Source organism: Mandrillus leucophaeus, unplaced genomic scaffold (assembly GCF_000951045.1).
Source record: "Mandrillus leucophaeus isolate KB7577 unplaced genomic scaffold, Mleu.le_1.0 Scaffold986, whole genome shotgun sequence".
Classification (NCBI taxonomy): domain Eukaryota; kingdom Metazoa; phylum Chordata; class Mammalia; order Primates; family Cercopithecidae; genus Mandrillus; species Mandrillus leucophaeus.
The window spans coordinates 36,093-63,647 of NW_012110763.1; the positions used below are offsets into that span (position 1 = coordinate 36,093).

At 36.6% G+C, this 27,555-nt stretch overlaps 1 protein-coding gene across 1 annotated transcript in view; it reads left to right on the forward strand.

Moving 5' to 3' along the window:
- The window catches only part of LOC105532795 (membrane-spanning 4-domains subfamily A member 5-like), a 33,575-nt gene extending 11,391 nt beyond the window's left edge, over window positions 1-22,184 (forward strand). The window contains exons 3-5 of the mRNA XM_011971081.1: window positions 7,291-7,347; window positions 19,682-19,812; window positions 22,145-22,184. Coding sequence (XP_011826471.1) covers window positions 7,291-7,347; window positions 19,682-19,812; window positions 22,145-22,184 — 228 coding nt within the window. The remainder of the gene's footprint in view (window positions 1-7,290; window positions 7,348-19,681; window positions 19,813-22,144) is intronic.
- Window positions 22,185-27,555: the final 5,371 nt, after the last annotated feature.

The window sequence follows — 27,555 nt, forward strand, 5'->3', positions numbered from 1 at the left end:
CTACTAAAAAATACAAAAAACTAGCCGGGCGAGGTGGTGGGCACCTCTAGTCCCAGCTACTCGGGAGGCTGAGGCAGGAGAATGGCATAAACCCAGGAAGTGGAGCTTGCAGTGAGCTGAGATCTGGCCACTGCACTCCAGCCTGGGCAACAGAGCGAGACTCTGTTTCAAAAAAAAAGTCCCATGATCATCTCAATAGATGCAGAAAAAGCATTTGACAAAATCCAGCATCATTTTATGATTAAAACCCTCAGCAAAATCAGCATACAAGGGACATACCTCAATGTAATAAAAGTCATCTATAACAAATCTACAGCCAACATAATACTGAATGGGGAAAAGTTGAAAGCTTTCCCTCTGAGAACTGGAACAAGGCAAGGATGCTCACTCTCACCACTTTTATTCAACATAGTGCTGGAAGTCCTAGCCAGAGCAGTCAGACAAGAGAAAGAAATAAAAGACATCCAAATCAATAAAGAGGAAGTCAAACTCTTGCTTTTTCCTAATGATACAGTTGTATATCTAGAAACCCCTAATGACTCATCCAAAAAACTCTTAGAACTGGTAAATGAATTCAGCAAAGTTTCAGGATATAAAATTAATGTACACAAATCAGTAGCTCTGCTATACACCAACAGCGACCAAGCTGAGAAACAAATCAAGAACTCAACCCCTTTTACAATAGCTGCAAAAATAAAATAAAATATTTAAGAGTATACCTAATCAAGGAGTTGAAAGACCTCTGCAAGGAAAACTACAAAACACTGCTAAAAGAAATTATAGATGACAGAAACAGATAGAAACACATCCCATGCTAATGGATGGGTAGAATCAGTATTGTGAAAATGACCATACTGCCAAAGCAATCTACAAATTCAGCACAATTCCCATCAAAATATTACCATCATTCCTCACAGAACTGGAAAAAACCAATCCTACAGTTCATATGGAACAAAAAAAAAAAAAAAAAAAAAAAAAAAGCCCACATAGCTAAAGCAACATTAAGCAAAAACAACAAATCCGGAGGCATCATATTACCCAACTTCAAACTATACTATAAAGCCATAGTCACCCAAACAGCATGGCACTGGTATAAAAATAGGCACATAGACCAATGGAACAGAATAGAGAACCCAGAAATAAAGCCAAATACTTACAGTTGGCGTATCTTTGACAAAGCAAACAAAAACATAAAGTGGGGAAAGGACACCCTATTTAACAAATGGTGCTGAGATAATTGGCAAGTCACATATAGGAGAATGAAACTGGACCCTCATCTCTTACCTTATTCAAAAATCAAATCAACATGGATCAAGGACTTAAATCTAAAAAAAAAAAAAAAAAAAATTAACATCGGAAGAACCCTTCTAGACATTGACTTGGGCAAAGACTTCATGACTGAGAACCCAAAAGCAAATGCAACAAAAAACAAAAATAAATAGGTGGGACTTAATTAAACTAAAGAGCTTCTGTACAGCAAAAAGAACAGTCAGCAGAGTAAACAAACAACCCACAGAGTGGGAGAAAATCTTCACAATCTACACATCTGACACAGGACTAATATCCAGAATTTACAAGGAACTCAAACAAATTAGCAAGAAAAAATCAAACAGTCCCATCAAAAAGTGGGCTAAGGACATGAATAGATAATTCTCAAAAGAAGATATACAAATGGCCAATAAACATATGAAAAAATGCTCAACATCACTAATGATCAGGGAAATGCAAATCAAAACCACAATGTGATACCACCTTACTCCTGCAAGAATGGCCATAATCAAAAATTTTTTTTGAAAATAGATGTTGCCATGGATGCAGTGAAAAGGGAACACTTCTCTACTGGTGGGGGAATGTAAACTAATACAACTATTATGGAAACAGTGTGGAGAGTTCTTAAAGAATTAAAAGTAGAACTACCATTTGACCCAGCAATCTCACTGCTGGGTATCTATTCAGAGGAAAAAAAGTCACACAAAGAAGATACTTGCACCCACATATTTATAGCAGCACAAGTTGCAATTGCAAAAATATGGAACCAGCCCAAATGTCCATCAATCTATGAATAGATAAAGAAGCTGTGGTATACATATACAATGGACTACTACTCAGCCATAAAAAGCAACAAATGAATGGCATTCACAACAACCTGGATGGAACTGGAGACTATTAATTTAAGTGAAGTAACTCAGGAATGGAAAACCATACATTGTATGATCTCACTCATAAGTGGGAGCTAAACTATGAGGCTGCAAAGGCATAAGAACAATACAGTGGACTTTGGGGACTCGGGGGAAAGGGTGGGAGGGGGTGAGGGATAAAAGACTACAAATTGGGTTCAGTGTATACTGCTAAAGAGATGGGTACACCAAAATCTTACAAATCACCACTAAAGAATTTACTCATGTAACCAAATATGACCTGTTCCCAAAAACCTATATAAATTTTTTTTTAATGTAATGACAAAAAAGAAGCTTAAGAAAGAAATCTTTAAAAAGTAGAATGAAGAGTCCTTGGCATCTAGTAATGAGACTAGATGAGATCACCAAGGAAATGAATAAACATAGAAAAGAGGAGATAACTAAGGACTAGAGCTGCACTGTCCAATACAATAGTCACATGTACCTACTGAACCTGGAAAATGCAACTAAACTGCACTGAGAAGTGCTGTAAAGATAAAATACATATAAGATTTCAAAACTTAATATATATCTTAAAATGTAAAATATATAATTATTTTATATTGATTCTATGTTGAAATAATTTTGGATATGTGAAGTTACAGAAAATATTATTAAAATAAGTTATATATATTTCTTTTTAGTTTTCTTAATATGGCACTTGAAAACTTACAATTACATGTGTTGCTTGCATTGTATTTCTATTGGACAGCCCTAGACAATACTCTGACTCAGGATAGTGCTATGATTAGGTTTGTTTTAATACCATTGCTCTATGAGTAATAAGAGATTAGATTTGAGAATGTTAGGGAAGTTAGAAGAGGCTACTACAGTGATTCAGATAAGAAAAATAGGGCCTTAATTCAATTCAGAGGTGCCAAAAATATGGGTTCTGTCTTAGTCCATTTTGTGTTGCTGTGATAGAACATCACAGGCTAAGTAATTTATAAAAGAAAACAAATGTATTTCTCACAGTTCTTGGGGCTGAGAACTCTAATATCAAGATGCTGGCATCTTGTGAGGACCTTCATGCTGCATCATCTCATGATAGAAACTGTAAGGGCAGGCCGGGGACAGTGGCTCACGCCTGTAATCCCAGCACTTTTGGAGGCTGAGGCGGGCAGATCACGAGGTCAGGAGATCGAGACCATCCTGGCTAATACAGTGAAACCCTGTCTGTACTAAAAATACAAAAGATTAGCCGGGCATGGTGAGGTGGGCGCCTGTAGTCCCAGCTACTCGGGAGGCTGAGGCAGGAGAATGGTGTGAACCCAGGAGGCAAAGCTTGCAGTGAGCCAAGATCGCAGTACTGCACTCCAGCCTGGGCGACAGAGTGAGACTCTGTCTCGGGGGGAAAAATAAATCAGTGAAACAGGTAGTTGATATTTTGCAAAGTTAAACAAATTTAACAAATGTTTAGCCAGACTAACCAGGAAAAAAAGAGAGAAGATTCGAATAAATAAAATCTGGAATTAAAAAAGACACATTACAACTGATGTTGCAGAAATTCAAAAGATCATTAGTGGCTACTATGAGCAACTATATGCCAATAAATTGGAAAATCTAGACAAAATGAACAAATTCCAAGATACATACAACCTACCAAGATTGAACCATAAAGAAAGCCAAAACCTGAACAGACCAATAACAAGTAATGAGGTCAAAGCTATAGTAAAAAGTCTCTCAGTAAAGAAAAACCTGGGTAGCTTAACTGATGAATTCTACCAAACATTTAAAGAACTAGTATCAATTCTACTCAAACTGTTTCAAAAAAAATAGAGGAGAAGGGAATACTTCCAAAGTCATTCTACAAGGCTAGTAAAACCCTAATACCAAAACCAGACAAGGACCCATCAAAAAAGAGAAAAAAAGAAAACTACAGGTCAATCTGATGAATATTGATGCAAAAATCCTCAACAAAATAATAGCAAAGCAAATTCAACTATGCATCAGAAAGATCATTCATCGTGACCAAGTGGGATTTACCCCTGGGATGCAGGGATGAATCAACATACCCAAGTAAATCAATGTAGTACCTTATATCAACAAAATGAAAAATAAAAACCATAAGATCACTTCAAACGATGCTGAAAAGTCATATGATAAAACTCAACATCTCTTCATGTTAAAAACCCTCAAAAAACTGAGGATATAAGGAACATACATCAATATAATAAAAGTCACTTATGACAGACCCACAGCTAGTATCATACTGAATGGGGAAAAATGGAAAGCCTTTCCTCTAAGATCTGGAACACAACAAGGATGCCTACTGCCACCACTGTTATTTAACATAGTACTGGAAGTCCTAACTAGAGCAATCAGATGAGAAAAAGCTATGAAGGGCATCCAAATTGAAAAGGAAAAAGTCAATTTATTCTTGTTTGCACATGATATTGTCTTATATTTGGAAAAACCTAAAGACTCCACTAGAAAACTATTAAAACTGATAAACTCAGTAAAGTTGCAGGATGCAACATCAACATACAAAAATCAGTAGCATTTCTATACGCCAACTGTGAACAATCTGAAAAAGAAATAAAAAGATTAATCTCATTTACAACAGCCACACATAAAATTAAATACCTAGAAATTAACTAGGGAACCTGGAAACAAATCCATACACCTAGAGTGAACACATATTCAACAAAGGTACCAAGAACATATACTGGGGAAAAGACAGTCTCTTCAGCAAATGGTGATGGGAAAACTGAATATCCATATGCAGAAGAATGAATATCTCTCACCATACACAAAAATCAAATCAAAATGGATTAAAGACAAATCTAAGACCTCAAACTATGAAACTACTACAAGAAAACATGAGGAAAATCTCCAGGACATTGGTTCAGGCAAAAATTTCTTGAGCAATACCCTAGAAGCACAGGCAATCAGAGCAAACATGGACAAATGGGATCACATCAAGTTTGAAAGCTTCTGCACAGCAAGGACACAATCAACAAAGTGAAGAGACAATCCACAGAATGGGAGAAAATGTTTGCAAACTACCCATCTGACAAGGCATTCATAGCCAGAATATATAAGGAGCTCAAAAAACTCTATAAGGAAAAAATCTAGTCATCCGATTAAAAAATGGGCAAAAGATTTCAGTAGACATTTCTTGAAAGAAGACATACACATGACAAACAGGCATATGAAAAGGTGCTCAACATCACTGATCTTCAGAGAAATGCAAATCAAAACTACAATGAGATATCATCTCACCCCAGTTAAAATGGCTTATATCCAAAAGACAGGCACTAACAAATGCTGGTGATGATGTGGAGGAAAGGGAACCTTTGTACACTGTTCCTGGGAATGTAAATTAATACACCCACTATGCAGAATACTTTGGAGGTTCCTCAGATAACTAAAAATTCAGCTACTATATGATCCAGCAGTCCTACTGCTACATATATACCCAAAGGAAGGGAAATCAGTGTATCGAAGAAATTTCTGCACTCCTACATTTATTGCAGCACTGTTTACAATAGCTAAGATTTGGAAGCAATGTAAGTGTACATAAACAGATGAATAAAGAAAATGTGGTACATATACACAATGGAGTACTATTCAACCATACAAAAGAATGTGATCCACAACTGTAGCAGCTCTGCTCCCACCTCAGGCCTGCAACACAGGAGAGCACAATTCCAGTGCTCACTGCTGAGACACTTTCCACAATTCTAGCTGTGGAGGCTCTTAGCCCACACCAGGGCAAGAACTCCAATCTCTGGCCCAAGACCATAATCCTTACGTGGCCATGCTGCGGGCTCACCATAGAATGAATGACTTTGTATGCACCCAGATTAAAAATGATGTCCTGCTATTGGTCCTGGGTTTGGGAAAATGTCTGCAGCTTTTCCTAGCGCTTTTCCCTCTCAGTGTCTCCAAGCTTCTCCCTAAGTTAGCTCCAGGGCTTGGGAGAAATAAAATGCTCCCCCTCAACCTGGGTTCCTTGGATTTCCCGTGGAAAGATGAGTCACAGAGGGAGGCTCTCTGCTTCTCTCACACAGTGGGACTTCACTCACTTCTATCAGCCAGACATCATCACGGGGACTGTTCGCCCACGTTCTCCTCTCCAGGATCTGGGTGTCCTTAACAACACCCGTGAGTTTCTGTTTTCCTTTTTGAATTAAAGCCCACAGAGTTGATCTTTATTCACTATTCTTTTATTTCCAAGTTGCTAAAGTATGCTAAAAGCCCCCTAATCTGCCATCTTGGAAAAAAAATCGAAACATTATATGTAACTATTACGACACTACCACAATAACTCAGTGTAACAGATTATCCTCATTTTACCAATGAAAAAAGCAAAACTAAGTTATAGGTTAAGTAATTTTCCTGAGTCACAGAGAAAGCAAAGAGCAAAGAACTCAACCTCAGATCCTCCTTACTTCAAAATTCTATTTAGCATTGACATATGAGTTTCCAGATTTTTCTGGGAAAAGAACATCCCTCTCCCATACTACTAACTGACCTGTTCATTTCTTAATGCTGTGGAAAGTTTTATAAGTTCATAAATGTTGCATCTGTGAGTAAAATAAATTTCTGATACACCATAATTGCCATCTTTCTAACAAGTGTCACGAAATGATGGAAGATCTCAAAACAAGCTTCTCGTGGAAGACATTGTATAATTCTTCTATTTAAGTATGTAAACTGAAGCACCAATATTTTATGAATGATATTTTCTATTAATAAAATATATAAGCATTATATTAAAAGTATTTTCATATGAAGTCACCAAGATACAACATTTCCCAGTAGTAAATTCATTAATTGTGTGCATTTTCCTGTAATTCACATATTGGCTTTAATAAATTGTAATTGACAAAAACTAAGGAAACATTGATACTCCTTTTTCCATAAAGTCACTTCAGAATGCCCTTAGATTCTATTTCCAATACATATACTAAATTAGTAGCCAGAGATTTCATGGCTTTCTCCATCTCCACAAATAAAAAAAAAAAAAACCCTTGAATTATATCCTGAATGATTTTCTCAATGGTCCCATATTCTTTATGTTAAAACATTCCGGAATTCTCTTACTTTTTAAGTTTATACATAAGCATAATGACTGGGTATTAATAAATGCAATCTTTGTTTCCAGTTTATCTTCTCGGGAGCCTTTACAGTATTGTTAGAAAAGAGACGTTCACCATTCTTGGTAAGTCAGAATGCTTATAGCAGCTCTAGAGTTTTATTTGCCAAAAGAAGGAAAGTCAGTGGGTAGGCAGCATTGTCTGTGTGTCACTAGAAACCTACATATAATTGAAGAATAGATTTTTAAAATATAAGAAATGTAAGTTTCCATTGCATTTTCAAACAAAAACAGAATACATGCCAGTTACTGAAGGCATTGTTATATTTCATCAGTTATAAAAATAACTCAGATGTATGAAGTTAATCAAGAAGCTAAATTTCTACATGATAAATCATTTAGTGCAAATTAAAATTCAATGAAGACATAAATATAGCTATCTTGAAATGACCCAGTTTCTGTTATTACCTTCTTTTTCTCTTGCTTCTTTCTTCACATGTCTAGGAACTTTTAATTGTATGGGGGCTACTGTGTATGTGGTGTTTTAAAGAGTCTGGATCATGTTGATTTCCTTTAGTGAATATTGCATTCTGTATTGATAGGAAGTGAGGTGAAAGAATAAGAAATTAGAATAATTATGTATATAAATGCTAGAAGATTGACTTCTGGAATGGCAGACTGAGAACTCCATGAAATCGTTCTTTAACAAAAGCAGGGAAAGCACTGGCAAAACAACCAAAAGTAATGATTTCAGAGCTTTGGAAATTAATCAAAGCCACAGCTAAAACAGAAAATTATCTAAGAGATACTAGTAAACCTCAGAAAAATAGAGAGATCTATAATGTTTTAATTTGAGGCTAATTTCTATCCCCTCTCCCTTCAAGCTCTTTGGCAGAGTATGTATGAAAAGCCAGCAGTAGAGCACCCAGCTGAGAGGACCGACATCTTGTGATGCTCTATTAAAAGTGCCATCATCTGAGCACAGTCAATATTTTGTCTGAAATTGCACCTCTGATGTTTTGGCTATTTTTTGTATAGATTTCAGCTCAGTGAAAACAAAGTCCTACCACTAGATGGCGTAAACACCATCAATCTGCTAACAATAGCACAGCTTAGTAAGGCTATGAATGCAGGTAAATAAGGGCTTGGTCAGAAATTTAAAAGACAATCCTGAATAACTAGATAATCATAAGGAGCTTTGAAAAGCTCTGACATATTCTTGGAGATCTAAAGTCCCTCACAAATATGGAAAGCTATGTGCATGCCCAGGAAACAACTAAGAAAGAAGAAAGGCCCACCACTCATTTACCTCTGGCTGACTATGAGGCCCTAAGCAAGGAAGAAGTGAAAGCTGAAGCTGTCTTATAAACTAACTGAAATTTTAAGCATATATTCTCATACATACTCTCCTTGGCAAAGGATTATGGACTGACATTAAATTACACTGGGCCAGGAATGGCTCCCAGGAAGCAGATAACCATGGGCCACATTGAGGGAATAAAATATTTACAGAATTAATCCAGGAAATTTAACAAGAAGAAATAAGAAAAACAAAAACAAAAAAAGCAAAAATAGCCAAAAAAGCAACCAACAGAAAAATATTACTGTGTGGGCCAAAATTTGGTACTTACTACTCAAAGACTTTAAATTAGATCTTTTAAGTATGGTCAGAGAACCAAAAAAAAAAATTGTTTAAAGAATTAAAAGAAAGCATGAAAGTGATATGTCACCAAATACAGAATATCAATAAAGAGATAGAAATTATAGATTTTTAAAAATTAACACGCTAATTGGAATTCCCATAGAAATCACTTTAAAACATGACTGAAAATATACACAACAAGAAATAAGGCCATCTCCAGTGATGCCAGGCACAAGTTCAACTCAAACCATCCTAGACTACAGACTAGTCCTACGGACCCAGACTCTACACCTGCCCTAGCACCAGGCCAACCCTAAGCTGCAGGCCAGTTCCTATAGCCCAAGTCTCCAGAGGACCCAGGGTCTAGGCCTGCTCCAGCAGACCCAAGGTCCAGGCCCACCCCAGTGGACCCCATTGCCAAAATGAGCCACATAGACTGAGGCACCATGACCACCCTTGCAGACCCACTCCAATGCCCATGGACTCAGGACCCAGACTGACCCCTACAGACTTGGTTTAGACTTGCCCCAGCACCAGACCAGCCCCATGGACTCAGAATGCAGACCCATGTCAGTGGTCCCAGGTGCCAGGACCATCACAACATCTGAGTGACCCCTAAAGACTCAGGCTCAAGGTTCACACTAGTATCAGCTCAGCTCTTGTAGACTCAGGCTTCAGGCTGGCCCCCATGGATACAGGCTCCTGGCCCATACCCATATGCCAATCAACAAGTCCACCATGGTAGATCAGGGCTACAGGCACAACTCCACAGAACCAGGATTCACGCCCACCTACCTGCTAACCTGGTATCAGGCCAGCTTGCCTGAGGACTCCTGCAACAAGCCAACCATACCAGATGTTCTGCCCAGAATCTCTGAATCTGGTGAAAGTCTTTTCTAGACAAAACCAGTATGAAAAAACTGGAATAAGGCTCCTGCTTCAAATGGACAGATATCAACATAAGGCAAAAAAAGATGAGAAAACAAGAAGACATACCACCAAAACAAGACAATATGCTCCCCGTAGCTGACCCCAAAGAAATGGAAATATATGAACTTCATCATCAATAATTCAAAGTAATTGTCATTGAAAGGCTCAAGGAACTTCAAGAAAATGCAGATTATTTTATAAAATCAGGAAAACAATAACTGACCAAAATGAGAAATTTAAGAGGGAATAAAATTATTTTTGAAAATTAAACAGAAATTCTGAAGCTGAAAAATAAATTAAGAAGTTAAAATGCAATAGAGAGTAGCAACAACAGAATTCATCAAGCAGAAGACACTGAAGACACAGAAGACAAGGCATTTGAATATATACAGTCATAGGAGAAAAAAATGAAAAGGACAAAAAAGTCTATAGGATTTGTGGGACAAGATCAAAAGAGGAAATATTCAAAATATAGGAGTTCAAGAAGAAGAAGACAAAGACAAATGACTATAGGAAGATTATTAAAATAACAAAAGAAAGCTTTCTAAATCTGGGAAAAGATATAAATATCTGGGTACAGGAAGGACCAAAGGTCTCCAATTAGATCAAATCCAAGCAAGATTACACCAAGATATAATCAAACTGTCAAAAATCAAAGACAAAGAGAGGCTCCTGAAAACAATAAGAAAAAATAAGTAACTAATATATAAGAAAGTTTCCGCCAGGCGCAGTGGCTCACGCCTGTAATCCTAGCACTTTGGGAGGCCGAGGCGGGCGGATCACAAGGTCAGGTGATCGAGATCATCCTGGCTAACACGGTGAAACCCCATCTCTACTAAAAATACAAAAAATTAGCCGGGCACGGTTGCGAGCGCCTGTAGTCCCAGCTACTCGGGAGGCTGAGGCAGGAGAATGGCGGGAACCCGGGAGGCGGAGCTTGCAGTGAGCCGAGATCGCGCCACTGCCCTCCAGCCAGGGGGAAAGAGCGAGACTCAGTCTCAAAAAAAAAAAAAAGGAAGTTTCAACAAGGCTGGTAGGAGATTTCTCAGCACAAATGTAACAGGCCTGGACAGAATAGGATGATATAATCAAAGTGGTGAAAGAAAAATACTGTCAACAAATGACCCAGGAAAGCTGTTCTTCAAAAATTAAGAATGAAGACTTTCTCAGACAAACAAAAGCTGAGAGAGTATATTATCCTGTAATGGAAGGGTCAAAGCTTACAAAATTTTAGTTAGATAGGAGTAATAAGTTCAAGAGACCTTATGGTGCAACATGATGACTATAGTTAAAAACACCAGATGTAACAGAGGTGTTGAAATTATCACACTGTGACTTCAAAAAACTATGATTAATACGCTGAGAAATCTAATGGAATAAAGTGGGCAACATGCAAAAACAGATAAGTAATGTAATCAGAGAAACAGAAATTCTAAGATGTAATAAAAAGGAAATGCTAGAAATAAAAAACGTTATAACAGAAATGAATAATGCCTTTGATGGGCTCATTAGTAGTCTGGACATGTCTGAGGAAAGAATTAGTGAGTTTAAGGATCAGTAAATATAGAAGCATCCACAACTAAAAAGTAAAGGAAAAAAAAACTGAAAAAAAAACAGGACAAAAAATCCAAGAACTGTGAGGTAAAGACAAAAGAAGTAACTTGTGCATATTGGAACTGCCAAAAGAAGAACAAGAGGGAGCAGAAGAAATATTTGTAGCAATAATGACTGATAATTAATATCAGACCAAACCACAGATCCAGAAACTTAAAGGACACTAAGCAGAATAAATGCCAAAAATATACACTTAGGAAAATTATACTTAAACCACAGAAAATCAAATATTTTTTTAAAAATCTTGAAAGAAGTTGTATTAGTTTGTTCTCGCACTGCTATATAGAAATACCTGAGACTGGGTATTTATAAAGAAAAGAGATTTAATTGACTCAGTTCCTCAGGCTGTATAGGAAGCAGGACAGCATCTGCTTGGCTTCTAGGGAGGCCTCAGGAAACTTAAAATCATGGCAGAAGGTGAAAGGGAAACAGGTACATCTTACATGACAGGAGCACGACCAAGGTGGGAGGAGGTGCCACACATTTTTAAACAACCGGATCTCATGATAACTCATTCACTATCATGAGAACAGAGGGGGAAATCCACCCTTTTGATCTAATCACCTCCCACCAGGCCCTACCTCCAACATGAGAGATTATAAATTCAACATGAGATTTGGGCAGTGACACAGATCCAAACCGTATCAGAAGCCAAAAAATAATTACCTATAGAGGATCAAGGATAAGAATTACATAGGACTTCTCCTCATACACCACGCAAGTAAAAAGAGTGGAGTTAAATTTTTAAAGTATTTGGAGAAATGCCAACCTAGAATTCTGCAGTCTGTGAAATTATTCTTCAGAAGTGAAGGAGAAATAAAGATTTGCTCAGACAAGCAAAATTGAAGAAATTTGTTGAGAGTAAACCTGCTTTGCAAGAAATGTTAAAGTTAAAATTTTTCAGGAACCAAAAGAAATGATTTGTCAAACTTAGAACTTAATAAAGAAAAAAAGATAGAGAAAGAAAAAGTGAAGGTAAAAAATTAAAACTTTCATTGTTCTTATATTTAATCTAACAGTTTGTTCAAAATGATGATAGCAGCAATGTATTCAATGATCACACCCTATGAATAGGTATAATGAAAGAAAGCAATGATACAAAAGATGAGAAGAAGGAATTAGAACTACTTTGTTAACATAAGATACTTGTACTATCTGTGAAGTAGTATATGGTTATTTGACAAATAGAGTTGGATTAGTTGTAAATGTATATTCAAAACACTGTGGTAACCACTTGAAGAAGTTTATTTAAATATTTGATTTGCTAATAAAGAAGAGAAAACAGAATCACATAAAATGTTCATTTAAGCCAAAAAAGGTAGAAAAACAGCATAATCTGAAAAAACAAGCAAGAACAAGGGAAATGAATAAAGACCAGTAATAAATATATGACAGATATTAATCCATCTCTATCAATAATCACTATAAACACCAGTGATCTAAATGCACCTATCAAAAGACAGAGATTTTTGAAGAGTGGAACAAAAAACAATATTCAACAATATGTTGTCTAGAGGAAACCTGCTCTAAATATAAAGACACATATAGATTGAAAGTAAAAGGATGGAAAAAGATATCACATGTTAACACTAATTGAAAGAAAGTAGGAGTAACTATATTAACTTCAGACAGAGCAGACGTCAGGGCAAGGAAAATTATCAGGAATAAAGAGAAGCATTACATAATGATAAAGGGGTCAATGTATGTGACCAACAAAAAAGTAATAAAATACATGAGGCAACAGCTGATAGAACTACAAGGAAACATATATGGATCCACTATTAGAGTTGAAGATTTTAACTCCTATAAGCAATAAAGACATTCTGCAAGCAGAAAATCAGTATTACAGAGTTGAACTCAACAACACCATCAGTCACTTGGATATAATTGACATCAATGCAATACTCATACAATAAAAGAACACATTTTTCTCAAGGACACTTATAACAGCCCCTAAGATAGACCATGCTCTGAGTCATAAAATACATGCTAATTGCTAATCAATTTTTTTAAAATAAACATTGTACAATTTATGCTCTCAGATCACACTGTGATGAAAATAGAAGCTACATTAGAAAGGTAAGAGAAATGCTTTCACTTTGACTATGTCACCTCTCCACGACAATGGCATAGCACCCACCACACAGGAAGAATTTCCTTAGGCCCAGGATTTCTACAAGGGAATGAAAAGGGAGCCCATGGTGGACCTCCAGCTTCCCCAGCATTCTTGGGTATTCTGCCAGAGGCCCACTTCTGTCTTGCCAAATGGGGAACATTGGAAGTATCACCAGGGATAGACTGTGTGGTGTCAGCTAGAAATAGAAAGGTGGGGCCCACAGCAACCAGCACGTGAATCATGGCTGCGGCTCTGTATTCTAGTCAGCAGAGGCACCCAACCAGAGAGATTAACCAAAAGCATCTCTCTGCAGGAAGCACAGTTGAGAGATTTGCCAGGCTTAAGCCTTTATCTAGCTTTGATACCTAGCATCAGAGCTCTGCATAAGGCTCTCCCAGGCTGAGAAGCAAGTCTGCATTTGGACATTGCTACAGAGTGTACCTTCTGGCCCAGCTCAACATGATTAGCTAAGCAGTAACCTAGCCTCAGAGACCTGCATAAGGTTGCATCAGGCTGGGAGGCAAGCCAATATATGAGCATATCTATGAAGCAGAGCATCTGGCTCTGCCTGACGCTAGCAGTTGAGCAGAGGCCCCGTCAATCTTCAGAGCCCAGTCGGAGGTTCTATCCAGACCCCGGCAGGGAGGAAATCCTCTGACTACACATACCTGTGGAATATAGTCTCTGACCGTGACCATTTCAAATAACATTTTCATAATTGAATTTATAGAAGGAAAAGACAGAAAGGAAGAGCAAGCATATTTAAGAAAATAATGGCTGAAAATGTTTCAAATCTGGAAAAAGATGGCAACATACAGATACAGGAAGCTCAGAAGTCTTCAATCAAATTAAACCCAAAGAAGGGTTAACCAAGACATATCATGTTCAAACTATCAAAAATCAAAGACAAAGAATTCTCAAAGTAGCAAGAGATAAGAAACATATCATATTCGAGAGGGTTCCAATACAGCTATCAGCCGACTTCTCAGCAGATATCATGCGGGCCAGGAGAGAGTAGAATAATGTACTCAAAGTGCTGTAAACAACAACAACAACAAAAGATCAACCAAGAATATTTTACCTTGCAAAGCTATTCTTTTTATTATTATTTTTTCTTGACACAAAGTCTTGCTCTTGTCACCCAGGCTGGAGTGCAATGGTGTGATCTCGGCTCACTGCAACCTCCACCTCCCGGGTTCAAGCGATTTTCCTGCCTCAGCCTCCTGAGTAGCTGGGATTACAGGCACCTGCCATCACGCCTGGTCAATTTTTGTATTTTCAGTAGACACAGGTTTCACCGTGTTGGCCAGTCTGGTCTCAAACTCCTGATCTCAGGCGATCCACCCGCCTCAGCCTCCCAAAGTGCTGGGATTACAGGCGTGAGCCACTGCACCCGGCCCTTGCAAAGCTATTCTAAGGAAATAAGGGAAAAATTAAAACTTTCCCAGACAAAAAAAAAAGCTAAGGGGTCTCATCATCACTACACCTGCCTTACAGGAATCATGAAAGGGGGCTATTTAAACTGAAACCAAAAAAACAATGACACAAAGTAACAACATAAAACATATAAAAGTATAAAACTTGGTGATATAAATAATACATAGTCATATTCAGAATATTCTAGTACTATAATGGTAGTACATAAAGCAATTTTATCTCTAATATAAGTGTTAGAAGAAAAACACCTATAACTACAATAAACTAAGGGATACAAACTACAAAAGATACACATTTTGACATCGAAATAATAAATAGGGGAAAAAGTAAAATGCAGACATTTTGTATTGAAAGTTAAGTTGTTATCAGCTTTCAAAGCCTGGTACAACTACAAAATATTTTATTTGTGCCTCGTGGTAACCACAATACAAAAACTTATAATAGTTGCACAAAATATAAAAACTAAGGAATCAAATCATACCACCACAGAAAATCATCAAATCACAAAAAACGTTAAGAGAGGAGGAAAGAAATAAAGGATGGTTTAAAAAGAAAATAAACCACAAAACAGCAATAAGAGTTCTTATATATTAATAATTACCTGGAATGTAAATTGACTACATTCTCCAATAAAAAAATAAAGTAACTAAATGGAGTGGAAAACAAAATGCAACTATTTGCTGCCTACAAGACACTCGCTTCACCTTTAAGGACACATATAGACTGAAAGTGAAGGAGTGAAGAAAGATATTTCCTGAAAATAGAAGCCCAAAAGAGAAGAAATAGCATACTTAACACCAAATGTTAACAGGTATGTGGAGAAAATAAGCCCTTTATATTGTCATTGGAAAAATGACACCATGACCTTGTAAAAATATGTGGTCATTCATTCAAAATTTAAATATACACTTGCCATATGATCCAGCAATTCATTGCTAGGCACTTACCTCTGAGAAATAAAAATATATGTCAAAAACAAAAAACAAAAACTTGCCCACATGTTTATAGGAGTTTATTCACAATAGCCAAAACCTGAAATTGAACTAGGCAAGAAAACTTTTATCTGAAATGTTTCAGTTATTTTAGAAACAAAGCCTGGGTTTTTTAAAATAAAGATTAATAATTTATGATTTCCTGTGGCTGCAATAAAAGTGTAAGTGTTTCTCAAAATATTCTTTGTACCATCTTGCTGGGTGCAGTGGCTCATGCCTGTAATCCCAGCACTTTAGGAGACCAAGATGGGCAGATCACTTGAGGTCAGGAGATCAAGACCAGCCTGGCCAACATAGTGAAACCCGGTCTCTACTAAAAATACAAAAATTAGCCGGGCGTGATGGCATGTGACTGTAATCCCAGCTACTTGGGAGGCTGAGGCATGAGAATTGCTTGAACCTGGGAGGTGGAGGTTGCAGTGAGCTGAGATCCCACTACTGCACTCCAGCCTGGGCGACAGAGTGACACACTGTCTCAAAAAAAAAAAAAAAAAAAAAAAAAAGATTATATGGTCTCTATTTTCAAAAATTATTAAAAAGCAAACAAAACAAAACTTCATAGTAGATGGCAGGGTCATAGAGGGTAGCTTATCCCATGCCTCACACTCTTTTACTGCATCTGGCTCTCACATAGTGCCCCTTCATGCTCTTCTTTCTTAATTTTTAATAGCTTTATTGAGGCATAACTGACATACAATAAACAATAAACTGTATGTATTTAAAGTACACAATTTGGTAAGCCATTAATACAATAAGACAGTGCATATGTCACCCCCAACAGTTTTCCCATGCCCCTTTGCCATCCCTCTTGCTTATCCCTCCTCAAAACCCTCCCTCCCCCAGGCATCTACTGATCTGCTTTTTATCACTACAGATTAATTTGCTTTCTCTAGAGTTTTATACACATGGAATAATACAGTATATATGCTTTCTTGTTTGACTTATTTCATTCAGCATAATTATCCTGAGATTCATCCATGTATATAAGTTATCAATCCCTTTTTTATTTCTAAATTATATTCAATTTTATGGATATATCACAATTCATTTATCCATTCACCTATTGATGGAACTTGCATTGTTTCCAGTTTTGAGCTTTTACAAATAAAGCTACTATGAACATTTACATGTAAGTCTTCGTACAGACATATGCCTTCATTTCTCTTTAGTAAATACGTGAATCGTAGGGTATATGCATGTTTCACTTTTCAAGAAACTGCTAACCTGTTTTCCAAAGTGGTTGTAGCATATTACATTTCCACCCACAGGCTAAGTATTCCAGTTCCTCCATACTTTCACTCTCTTCTTACAGTGCACTTACTGTATATCTTTCTGTATTAATGATTTATCAAATTGTATACTTTAAATATGTCCAATACCATCCCAACAGAGAGCAGGAATCAAAACAAGTGTTTCTGCTTGTTTTATTCAGATAAGTTTTTCCCAGAAAAACTTCACGCTCCAGAGAAGAACACCTGCTCCACAGGGCCTTACTGATGCATTTCCTCAACAAGGTGGCTCTTTTCTAAATAAAACCAGATTATTTTGACATAACTATTGCCTGTATAGTTGAGAAAATGAAATATTTACCAAATATACTTCATTTTAAAGACTGGATTATGTCAACATACCAAAATGTACTAAGCAATACAGTCGTATGTTCAGGTTATAAAATGAAATAATAAACATTTTATTTTCATTTGTCTTTCTTTAAGGGAGATTTGTTCCAAAAGAATAAATTAGTTGAGATCACTATACAACATACAACAGCAACTTCGATAAACACATCCTTTATCCAGTGAAGTTGGTTTCAGAATTCAGTGGTTTAAGCTTTAGTAATTATTACCTAATTCATATTAGATAGAAGGAAATATACATATCTTTTTAAATTTAACTTTTATTTTAAGTTCCGGGGTACATGTGCAGGTTTGTTATATAGGTAAACCTGTGTCATGGGGGTTTGTTTTACAGATTATTTCGTCACCCAGGTATTAAGCCTAGTACCCATTAGTTATTTTTTCTCATCCTCTCCCTTCTCTCACCCTCACCCTCCAATAGGCTCCAGTGTGTTGTTTCCCTCTATGTGTTCATGTGTTCTCATCATTTAGCTCCCATTTACAAGTGAGAACAGGCAGTATTTGGTTTTCTGTTCCTGCATTAGTTTGCTAAGGATGATGGCCTCCAGCTCCTTCCATGTTCCTGCAAAGAAAATGATCTTCTCTTTTTCTATGGCTGCATAGTGTTCCATGGTGTATATGTGCCACATTTTATTTATCCAGTCTACCATTGATGGGCATTTAGGTGGATTCCATGTCTTTGTTATTGTGAATCATGCTGCAGTGAACATCTACATGCATGTGTCTTTATGACAGAATGATTTATATTCCCTTGGATATATTTCCAATAATGGGACTGCTGGGTCAAATTGTAGTTTGTTTTTATGTCTTTGAGGAATCACCACACTGTCTTCCACACTAATTGAACTGATGTACACTCCCACCCACCGTGTATAAGTGTTACTTTTTCTCTAAAACCTTATCAGCATCTGTCATTTTTTGACTCCTTAGTAATAGCCATTCTAACTGGTGTGAGATGGTATCTCGTGTTTGATTTGCATTTCTCTAATGATCAGTGATATTGAGTTTTTTATCATATGCTGGTTGGCCACATGTATGTCTTCTTTTGAAAAATGTCTGTTCCTGTCCTTTGTCTGCTTTTTAATGGGGATGTTTGGTTTTATCTTTGTAAATTTGTTTAAGTTTCTTACAGATGCTGGATATTAGACCTTTGTCAGATGCATAGTTTGCAAAAATTTTCTCTCATTCTGTAGGTTGTCTGTTCATTCTGTTGATTGTTTCTTTTGCTGTGCACAGAAGTTGCTTGGTTTAATTAGATCCCATTTTTCAGTTTTTGTTTTTGTTGCAATTGCTTTTGGTGTCTTTGTCATGAAATCTTTGCTGATTTCTATATCCAGAATGGTATTATCTAGTTTGTACAGGAGAGATATAGATATAGATATAGATATAGATATTCAAATGTAGACAAAGAAATAAATATAATCAATAAGGGTCTTCTTAATATCATGTCACCTCTCAGATCCTATACATGGACAAAGTGCAATTATGCAGCAACGTTATACATATGCATGCCATTCTCTACCATCTTTAAGATAAAATCCTAAATATCTAGCTAGATAGCACCAATCTTTCCAACAAAATTTTCTACAGCTCTTCTTCTTCCACTCCAAAATGAACCATAACAAACTCCTGAAATGTTAGTTCTCTGATATTCTGAAACTGTATGGCACTATGAATTTGCCTACATTATTAACAATTTTTTTACATTCTATTCACATTTAACATGCACTTGTTTGTCTTCCTCAATAGTCTGAAAATTCCTTGAGTGCAGAGACCATTTCTTTTCTTTTTATCTACTAATGAATGCAGAGCATAGATTACAGAGTATAGAATAGGTATTCAATAAATTGTCAGTGAAGAAATAAACTTGTTTATTATATCAAAAATTGTATAATCTCCAGAATGGTTTATTCCTATTGGGATCCTGACACATCTGCATTTCTGACCGTCTTTGTAATGATCCTACACTGCTGAAAAGATCAGCATTTATATAAACCTTTTACTTTTAAAAAAATCTTTTACTTTAATATACTTGTCAATGATGCATATGGATAATTTCCAATGACCAAATGATTATTTTTCTCTATTGCAGGTGTCTTACGCTTTAGTAGTAAACATCATAAGTGCCTGTATTTCAGTGATTGGTCTGCTTTTACTATCAATTGAGTTTATAAAATATAGTAAAAGTTCAAAAAATCCTCTTTGGCCACAAGTAAGTACCAGGTGTCTGTGAGAATCTCGTCACAATTTTAGAATTATTGTTAAATATTTACTAAGTGATCAGAGCACTTAAGTACAATGCAAGTCATGGAGGTAACCCTCACCATTAGTTTACCTCATGGTATATGCATCTATTAAAAACGTGACTCAAACTACGAGTTATATTTCTAAACCCAAGACCACCCAAAACCTCAAGTAAACAAATGAAAGGTATTATAAATATTAATAGATGCCTTTTGAGTGACTAAGTATTATATTCAATTCTGGACCCACCTGATAGTCATGATATTTTTATGATGGGCAGCCCAGTTCATTCCAGGTTCCTGCATCTCTGAGGTCAGTTCTCCCAGGCCTTAAAAGATCAAGTTTGTTATAGCAAGACTTGGTCTTCCAAGAAGGAACGGGCATATTCATGTACCTGTGATACCCAGGGGTTTATGTTCAATGTCAGGGCTGTAGTTTATAAAAAGAATAAAGCTGAACTCTGTACACATATGTAATTTTGAATGCATGAGTACTCAGTTCTATATCGTTCACGACTATGTGGACATTTTTGCACTGCCTGCTTGGAGTCTGTCAGTTGTTCAGCAGGTCTGTGGGAGTCTAAGTGTGTTCACATTTGCATTTCAGTATCTGTGTATATCTATGTTCCCATTCATGTGGAACTGTGGACATATGTGCATTTATCTGTACACGTTTGTTGGTGTATAGAGAAGGGGCTAGGAGGGCAAGAAGGTGGAAGTCAGTGCTAAGCAAGTTGTATAGAAATTGAAGCGTAAGGGCCAAAGTCTTCTCTAGGATTTCTGTCCTTCTGCTGTATCCCATCTGTCCAGGGCTTGATGATGGGCAAAACAGAGGGGACTTTTACCAATACTTAGAAATCAACTTTTCTGAATTGAACCCATTAGATATTGCCTATATTTAAATTCCTAACTCATTAAGTAAACTCTCCTTACTTCAACATCCAAAACTCTTGGTTAATTATCTAGTTGCAAAGAATACACCAGTTTGCATTTTGCTGGATTTTTCTTATTTCTATGTAGCTTTGAAAGTGATTTTACCGTGAGTACAACTGTAAGCCTCCTTAGGGGACCATTTATGTCTCTGATTCAATAAAGAAATGAGTTTAGAAATTTTAAACTACTTGCTCAGAGTCACATGGCTAGTCACTTACAGATCATTTTTTCTAATGCAGAATGGTTTTAAATTCTAAATTATCTTACCCCACAGAATTGAGCTTTTACAAAAATCAATTCAGTGGCACATCAAAGAATCATTTTGCTGCTACAGAGAATGTTAATATTTTATGACACAGACCCTGATGGATACCTTAAAGTGGTATCTTAAATAAATAGAAACATAAAGATGTTGCTTAAGATTATATTTGTATAACAAGAATGTCTCATTTTATTGGATTGATCTTTAATAATGATCTTAACTCTTTCATTTTTCTAATTTATCTCTTAAACTATCAATATTCATATTAGTAGGAAATCCAGAATCTTCCTTCTGAGGTCCCCTCCCTGTTGACCCTCTCAAGTTACTCAAAACCATTGGGATCCAAAGGTTCAATATTGACTCCAAACCCTTAGTTAACAGAGTCATGGAGTATCTCATCAGTCCACCAGCGTGCCCTTAATTTCCACTGCCATGGTTCAGTCACTACTAAATGATGTCATTATTTAACACTGATCTGAGTAGCCCGTGGTGACCTTGTCATAAAAGTGCATTGAGTACTGAAGAGGCTTGGGCTTCCAATATTACAGATTCTGTATTATTGTTTCCAACCCAGCTATCCTGTCAGGATATGGATCTATTGGGGCTTATAGACAGAGGCACAATGCCAGGAGGAAATTCCTACCCCCAGGCCACATAAGCCCTTGTGTTGAGTCCAGGTTACAAGTCCAAACATTCTTTTCTTTCATTGTTTCTCTTTAGCGTCCTTTCCTTTCAACAGGGCAGATTTGTATATGTTTCTCTATTAAATAAGTTCTACAACACTAAACCTCAAGGGTGTCACAATTCCATCTTCCCCAGAGATTTATTGGCCTCAGTGAAAATTTCCTGTCATTATCCACAACAATAAACAAGAAAACACAATCAATGATTCTCATCATCCACTTGGGAGAAATGTATCAGTTTATCACCATCCTCAATAATTATCAGTTGTAATTACGATTAAAAAATATTTAAAATTCTCTTGTTGAGGGTGCAGGATATGGTGGGTCATTTTTCTCTTCTGTTTTTCTTCTTCAATTTTAAGATACCTTTATCAATTCTAAAGCACTCACATAGAAAGATCTGTAAGGAATGTACATTTTCTTTTTGGATACAGAAAACTGGTAAACTCCTTTCAGAATATCTGTTCATATTAACCATCTTGGAGTTGTCTGTCGCAAGTATAGTCATCCACTGGGCATTCCAAGCAAAATATACAGGAAGATAAAGATGCAGTAAGTATCCCATTTCTCCCTTAGTAAATCAGAGGATATTGTCTTCTGTTATGAACACTATTTGAATAACTAAGGTTTTGATATGAATTAAGTATAAATAATGCCACCACTAAGCTCTGATTGTAGATAACTGAGAACACTCGGCACTAACTGTCGTGCACTTACATGGGTCCCTCCACAGCTGAATAATCTTCCCTTTTATAAAAGTGTTTTGCATTACAGGATACTTTTATGTCCACGCCACATGAGAGAATAAGGTAGAAGACATGTGATTTTCTGGCTCAGGTCTGTTTAATTCAACAGATATTACCCTGGAAACAAAAAGCTTTGTAGAAGTTGTTACCAGGCATGGGGATATGGGACTACTAAAGTCTGAAGCCTTTGTTTCTCAAAATTTGGGAGAACAAGTCGACTATCTAAGTGTAGAAATTTAGTGTCTTCAGAAACCAAGATGTGGGAGTAATGGAGAAGTTGAAAAAGATGGTAAAAACCTTTTTTCAATAAAGCTATTTTCCTACTTTCTCCATTCCAACTACTTCATGTCTAAAGGAAAACTTAACCTCCATTTGACCTCAATCTCATTAAATCAGAGAACTTCAGTGAAAGATATTCCCACCCATTTTCCCCAGTACCCAATCAACAGGCTGAGGCTTAGGGATCTGTGAGATCATAGAAACAACTGAGAAGGAGACCAAAGTTAACACAAAGAAGAAAATGAGTTGTCCATATATCCTAGACCACATGTGTAGAAAGGTTTAGGAAATTTAAGCTTCCTCCCCATTTTACCACTTTCTAATCTCATCTGTTTGACCCTTTGACCTGCCTTCTTACCTAGGTCTTAATCTCTTCAGGTTGCTATTCTGTGCCTTGACTTTTCCAACTGTACCTCTATAGCTTTTGTATAGGCAACACCATATATACCTACAGCTTGGTAGATGTATACCATCTATAAATTGATAATAATCCAAATGTTGAATCTCTACCCCAGACCTTTCTACTGAGCTCTAGGCTCATATTGCCAACTTCAAATGATTCCAAAGCACCTCAAATAAAACACATCTAAAACTGAACTAATCATCTCACCCACAAAGTGATTACCTTGTCTTTTCCATTTAAGAGCACCACCATCTACTTGGCTGTCCTGGCCAGGGAGCTGAGAAATACTCTCAAATTGAAACTAGCTGATAATCCTTTTTATATGATCCCTTAAATGTACTTCAGTTCTGTCCTCTGTTTCTTCATCTCCCCAAATGAAAGTTTAAACAGGCAACACTCACCACATGAAAGCCTGATATTCTAGCACAACATTCATTTCTGCAATAAATTAGCCCAGTCTACCTTCTTGACTTCATTTCCTACCACTCACTCCCATAAACGCTGTGCTCCAGCCTCACCAATTTACTTATCATTCCATATAGATACCTTGTTAAGTTTACCATCTTAATTTACAAATAGCTTTGTTTAGGAATCTCTATTTTGAATTAACCTGATAAAATGAATTAGGAGGGAGAGGAATTTATCATATAGATTTCTTTTCTCGTATTTCCCACTTTCTCTTGACACTCAGAGGCTACATCTTCATTTGTACTGCAAAAGTCATTTACTTTTCAAAACATGTGAATTAGCTATAATTCCAGATGAATTAGGGTATTGAAAACCTATTATCTGGATCACTGGTTGCCTTTCAATGAATTTTCTTTAAGTAAGGTATTAAAATGGGGAGCTGAAGTTCCATCTAAAGGTATTCAAACTCAAAATCTCAAAAAAATATGGCTCTACCTAAAAGCAAAGTAAACAAAAACACACCACACACACACACACACACACACACACACAGGTCTTATTCTTAATTCTTCTCTGAATAAAGTGAAAAGAGAACAAACATGGATTGGGTATATAAGGACATATAGATTTCTACTCCAACTAAATAGAATTTAAACTGATAGGTATTCAATGCTATACTTAATAATGCAATCAAGTTTGAGTAGAAAACAGTATGTCCTTTATGATGAGTCATTGTCTTGGGGACTGTCTTGTCATATGTCATTGTCTTTGGCTTTCAATCTATAGAAACAAAAGAGAAGGGAGGATGGAAACCAGGGAGAAAGGGAGAGAGAACAAAGAAAGAAACTAAAAAGTATCAAAAGCACGTGGTTTAATTTAAAAATCTCGCCTGGTGGGGTGGTTCACACCCATAATTTCAGCACTTTGAGAGGCTAAGGCAGGGGAATTGCTTGAGCTCAGGATTTTGAGACCAGCCTGGGCAACACAGTGAGACCCCATCTCAAATAAAATAAAATAAAATAAAATAGAAAAAATTACCCAGGAGTGGTGGCACATACCTGCAGTCCTATAGCTAGTTAGGAGGGGAAGGTGGAAGGAGGGCTTGAGCCCAGGAATTCAGGGTTACAGTGAGCGATGATAGTGCCACTGCACTCCAGGCTGGGTGACAGATAGAGACGTCATCTCTAAAAAATAAATAAATAAAATAAAAATCTCAATGATGAGAATACTTCTATTAGAATTATTTCCAAAATTCTACCCCAGATTTTATAGTTCTTTATTTTAGAGTGTATTAATGATCAATGTACTGATATCTACCTTAACCTCAGGTTCATGGCAGAAGGACATCCTTTTTCTACATATTAAAGAAACCATCGGTGAGCTCAGTCAAGGACGAAAGTTTAGTGACCAATGAAGAACTTCATTCTGTTCAAGAGGCTTCTTGGAAAATGTAATTTCATTAAATCCATCTCAGTATTCTCTTTCCCCTATTTCATTAATAAAAATTAAAATTGATGAACGTGGTTATTTTTGTCTATGTGGGGAACTGTGCATGAATTTATCTCAGTTTGAATATGGTCAGCCTGAATTAAGAGATTCTTCCATGTAAGAGAAATTCTATGAATGGGCACATGTTTCTAGAGTAGAATCTATATCTAAAATTGATAATGATGTAATAAATGCTAACTCGATAAAATTATTTCATTGTGAGAAGGAGACTTCACATAAATGATAAATAATCCCATTACTTGTGAAGGCTTCTTTGCTGATTAGCTCTAAATATTACTTCTAATTATTTCTTTCTCACTGGATATTATTAAAACAGGCATAGCTTACATATAGTGAAGAAGGTATATTACAATTAGCCATATCTTTATGTTATTGAGACTACATGAATTAATAGCTACTGGATTTATTTTGTCTAGAAAGTCCAGCTCCCAAAACATTACGTATTTTTGCCTATAATTTTACACTGTGGCTTATCACACTCAAATTTTAAGTAAATTATCTTAGAAATGTTTTGTTGTGTCTATAAGGATGTCTATAAGGATGCTTCCTACTTTTAAAATTTTCTTTGATGTCCATACTCCACTCCCCCTTCCCTCCCTCCATCAGCAATTGTTCCACTTTATAAAACATGGATATTTTATTTGTCAGTATCTCCCCAAAAATGTATGGCATTCTATTGTGGGAATGTATTTGGAATCCATGAAGATCATACACACTGATAAATTACATACACAAATTTTGCTCCTCCCAACAGTAAGTTTTAAAGATCTATCCATGTTGCTGTCAGTGCCTCTATCAGTTGATTTTAAATGCTGCCTAAAAGTCTGTGCCATGCACCCAGCACATTTATACATTCGCTGTCCCAGGAATGGGCAACTGGGTCCCCCCATCTTGCCCCTTAAGTAATTTGGGGGGATATAAATTCAAGATTAGAGTATCTGTGTTATTTATGTATATGCCATTTGTTTATGAAATGCAAAATATCCCACCATTTAGAACCGTCTTCTGTTGCAGGTCCTTTATTATTGTGTACTTTTTCTTCAGTCTAGTCTGCATACTCTTGGTCTCTCCGGAATTCACAGATTCTGGCTCACCAAGAGAGATGCTTCTTATTTTTCAATGTGGCAATGGAATTTTTTTTGTAGGGGTGCTCCTTGGAATTGGAGTTCATATGAGGCATAAGTAGCATCTGTTTGGTCTACCTTCATGAACTAGAAACCACAACTGTGAGAGAGACTTGTATAAATGTATGGGTTGAGAAGAAATACGAAGCAGGGAGTAATATTTGAATATACTGGGGAGAAAGAGATAATTGATGGATTAAGGTTTATAAGCCCTTTGAAGGAAATGAGATTAGTAGCACAGGAACAGATTACACTTTAGAACACAGGAAAGATACCTAATTCTGATCAAGTAAGAAAATAGTGAATCAATAGCTTTAATGTAAATGTTCTTTATCCATTCCTCCATATGAGGAGGATAAGAAAGAACATGAGAGCCTTTGTCTTTCCTTTGAAAATATTGACAAGGAAGTCATTTAGGAGTGAGGGGTGGTAATGAATAAAGTCCTTGTTTGCATTAAGAGTTGCCAGGAATCAGAGGAAAAATTGGCCAAATTATACTCAACAATTTAATTAGAAGCACAGACGAAGACACTGGACTTTCAAATGACATCTTTGTTGGGTGTCTATCCATGCCATTGTGAGTTTCCCTAAAATATCCTACACAGAAAAGGTAGCATTACAAGGTGGTAAACTTGCATTTGTGGGGTTTAATAAGAAGATAATTAGTTGGATCTGTGGGATCCAGGCTGAATGAGGAAGGATATGATGCCAGAAATTTTGAAAGAAATGTCGAGATCGGGGGCCAATAATCTGAAAAGGGGCTACTAACACGTAAGATGCCGTTGTGCAAACTAGACAGGAGTACCCTGTTCAAAAGGACAGACTGCTCAATAACAGCTCCTCTGGGAAAATGAAATAGACGATGAGTCCCCTCTGAACAGTACAATTAGAAATTGAGGCTCCTTCCTCCTAACTGATCAACCCAGCACCAAGGAAGTCTGCCCTGCAAGTGGAGATCAGGTGCCATTGCAGCGCCAATCTTTAACTCCATTCACATGCATCCTTGAACAAGGTCCCAGCTTTAGAGCCTGAGCTAGTTTAACACAAAGAATAGCTCTAGATAGGGATGCTATGTCAGATCTGAAAGATATTTGTTTTTTATCACAAAGCAGGACATCACCATTGAGATACTGGAAAGAATGAGCTGTTAATATAAATATAGGGTAGCTCCTCCATTCATCCATACATTCATCATAAACTACTTTTTTGACAATCTACTTTGCACCAGGCATAATGCTTGCTTCTGGGAACAGATTTAAACAAAAGAGACAAGATCCTGCCTTCAGGGAGCTTATATTCTAGGGAAAGGAAGTCAGTGACACTATATGGATCACGCACTGGTCAACAAAGCAAATACATAAAAATTGAAAAGGCCA